Source organism: Dermacentor andersoni, chromosome 2 (genome assembly GCF_023375885.2).
Source record: "Dermacentor andersoni chromosome 2, qqDerAnde1_hic_scaffold, whole genome shotgun sequence".
Classification (NCBI taxonomy): domain Eukaryota; kingdom Metazoa; phylum Arthropoda; class Arachnida; order Ixodida; family Ixodidae; genus Dermacentor; species Dermacentor andersoni.
Window position 1 is genome coordinate 95503504 of NC_092815.1, and position 3229 is coordinate 95506732.

A 3229-nucleotide genomic window follows, 5' to 3' on the forward strand; every position below is an offset into this window, starting at 1 on the left:
TTGTATGTGTTAATAATATTTATAAGATGATACATTTTGATCCCTTGCCCATAAGAGGTTGGCAGCATTCCTTGGTGTTGTGATGCCTACATTTATTGTTAATCTTTACGCTTCGGGGAGACATATGATTAATCCAATGTTCGCATATTTTGTTCAGGATGCAATTATTGGCAATTCCCGGGTTTTACCAGAAATCGAATGACCCTAAATATATGCCTCGAGGACAAGCGGAAGAAAGAAAAGAAAGAGGCAAGCAGCCCACCGGAGCGGTGGATCGTTCGGCTCGCTTTCGTTCGATTCGGCTGGCACATCGTTTCAAAATTAGATAGGCCCTAGCTGCTGCGCAGAATTATGTTGGGAAACCTTTTTCAATCTTGGGACCCCCTTGGTTACCAGAATGAGCAGCCAAGCCCGCAGTGCCTGATGAGGGTTAAGCGGGACATCGCGGACTTCGACGCCAAGCCTCCTGTGGGATTGTTCATCGCGCCCGAGGAGGAAGACGTCACCAGGATACACGCCCTGGTCGTCGGTCCTGGTGGAACGCCATACGAGGGAGGCTTCTTCCAGTTCTTTATGAAGTTCCCAACTGACTACCCTCTCAGCCCACCTCGCGTTCGAATCATGACCACGGATGCTGGCCGAGTGCGCTTCAACCCGAACCTGTACTCGTGCGGCAAGGTCTGTCTCAGTATCCTTGGAACCTGGACCGGACCACCATGGAGCCCGGCTCAAGGCATCGAGAGCGTGTTGATATCTGTGCAGTCTCTGATGACCGAGAAGCCTTACTACAACGAGCCTGGCGTTGTCAAAGAACGGACACCTGGTGAAGCCGACCGCTACGGTGACTACATTCAGCACGAGACCATCAGGGTCGCGGTGTGCGACCAGGTCGAAGCCGCTCTCAAGGAGAGCCCCGACTGTCCGGTGGTCTTCAGGGAACAGATCATCAAAACCTTCTCCGAGTCCTACACCAGGTATGAGGAAATCGTCAAGGGAAAGCTCCATCTGACAGGCACGGAGATGAAGGACAGTTTCTCCGCCAATGTGACGGGCCATTTCCAGTACGAGGCGCTGTTGGCCAGGATGGAGGGTTTAAAAGAGCAGATCAAGCAGAAAAGCGAAGCTACTGCTGCCGCAGCTGCTGCGGAAGCTGCTGCGGAAGCTGCTACGGAAGCTGCTACGGAAGCTGCTGTTGCTGTTACTGTCGCTACTAACACTAATATTCTTCAGTAGGAATTGAGAAAACCAGCGAGTCAATGGTAGGAAAACCAGAAGCCTGCTGAGCAAGCCTTGGGAAGAAGTTAACTGAAACATTGCATCTCAAGTTCTTCAGTTTCGTCACGACGTGCTACTCGAATCTGCTGAAAAACATGACACCCAAAATTTTTTTCGCCAGAGAAGAGCTATATGGGATTAAATGTCTGAGTGTCATTTTCAATCACCGTCGTGCTATACTCTTCATTAGGTAGCAGTGAAAGCTACTTCATTATTATTTTACTTCGCTCACTGTCATAGCGCTTGCGACTGTAAGCGAACTAAACAGCACTGCTTTTCAAACATTTTCATAGAAATTTTTATTGGCATACTTAGGACGCGACTCATGCAGGAAATTTATGCTCAAGGTTTGTGTGTGTTTTCGCGCTTAAGCTACCGTAAACAAAAGTGTGTCACTCAACGCTAAACGGGACATTGGGGTCGAAAGCTAACATCCTATAGCGGCAAAAGACCGTGGAGAGTAAAACATCTTTATTAATAATATTTGAATGGCGAGAGCAGTGTGGGAGGAACCCTCAGTCCAGGGTCCCTAAGATGATACCGGCGATGTTTCGAGCCCGTTGTATCACAGCTCGGAGGACCTCGGGAGGTCCGTCGCGGAGGGCATCGTCCCACAGCTCTTTGTTGCGTAGGGGGTAAAGGAGAGTTGGCAAGGGAGGAAAGAGGTTTGCAGTGCACTCAATCGTGACGTGGAAGATTGTGGGCGAGCTGCACAGCCAGGGCAACGATCTGCATAACAGTGTGGGTAGAATTTATTGAGAGAGACAAGATTAGGAAAAGTTGCGGTTTGTAACTGGCGTAATGCCACAGCTTCCTCCCGCGAGAAGGACGGCGGTGGTGCGGCGTGGGTGCGACGAATGCGTGTATAATGACGGAGTATGTCTTTGTAACGGAGCAAGGGATCCCCCCACTCTGAACGAACTAGTCGCCTCACCACGCCGAGTAGCCCGGAGGGACATTTCTCGGGCAACCGCATGTGCGCGTTCGTTACCCGGCAGCGAGGTATGACCAGGGGTCCAGAGTAAGTGGATGCGGGGAGGTGTGGTTGGTGTATTTTGCGGGATCTGTTTGAGAATTTGGTGCACCGCTCTCGGGATGCCATGTCCTGATAGGAACGCCCGGCATGCCTGTTGCGAGTCCGTCAATATATACACTGTGGAATTGAGGAGCTGTGATGACCCTCAGCTTAGGGTGCCTCGATGTCCTCCTCGCCCGCCGCTCCGTTCAGGGTGGAGACATTCTTTGACGGCGCCGGTGCCGCCAGAACCGGTTCGTTCTAGCCACCGCCGCCATGTTCATGCCCGCCGCGCGCGCTGCACGGTGCAGGTGGTAGGACGTTGCTGCGACGAGTTCGCTGGGTGTCGTCGGCACAAAATGCCCGGCTGCTACGTGCCGTTGTGCAGTAATCACTCAAGGTGTTTGTGTCAGCCAATTCTTCCACACACCGTCAACGACTAGCTACGATGTCGATAACGCACAGTACCTGATCGACCTGCTGTCGGCAGGTATGCAAGAAGAAGCGGCAGCCGAGATTGAAGCAATCGACGACGCGGAGATCCCGTTTGTCGAAGAGCTAACATCAGCTGAGTGCGACGTTTTGTTTCATATCGGTGGGTTTCTTATAAAAGGGATCCTCAAATCTATTGGCCACTGCGAGCAGTGCAAGCCTGCATTGTTAGGCTCAAGCAGCAGTGAGCATGCATACTTGACGTCCCTCAAGGAATACGTCTCTGAAGGCAGCAACCTTCATTACCCAAGCGATGCAGTCATGCGAGTTCTCAAATCTTGCGAGGAACATTTTAATGGTATCACCACCTGGACAGAAATCGTTTTCACCATGAAATCTCCTTTGAAGGCTGTAACCGCATACTTGACAAAGATGTTGCGATGCGGCGTAACGGGCGCCTGTCAGGAACACAAAGAAACAGTGGAAAAGCTCCTTGTGTCAAACTAC

At 51.3% G+C, this 3229-nt stretch overlaps 1 protein-coding gene across 1 annotated transcript; it reads left to right on the forward strand.

The window, feature by feature from the left end:
- Positions 1 to 201: 201 nt before the first annotated feature.
- LOC126541614 (ubiquitin-conjugating enzyme E2 Z-like) lies at positions 202 to 1438 on the forward strand. The gene has a single exon (XM_050188459.3). It carries the CDS (start codon positions 352 to 354, stop codon positions 1231 to 1233), a length of 882 nt encoding a protein of 293 aa, XP_050044416.1. The 5' UTR covers positions 202 to 351; the 3' UTR covers positions 1234 to 1438.
- The last annotated feature ends 1791 nt before the right edge of the window (positions 1439 to 3229 follow it).

Excerpts from the sequence above, each read along its gene's own strand:
- LOC126541614 (XM_050188459.3), top strand. The coding sequence starts at position 352 with ATGTTGGGAAACCTTTTTCAATCTTGGGACCCCCTTGGTTACCAGAAT.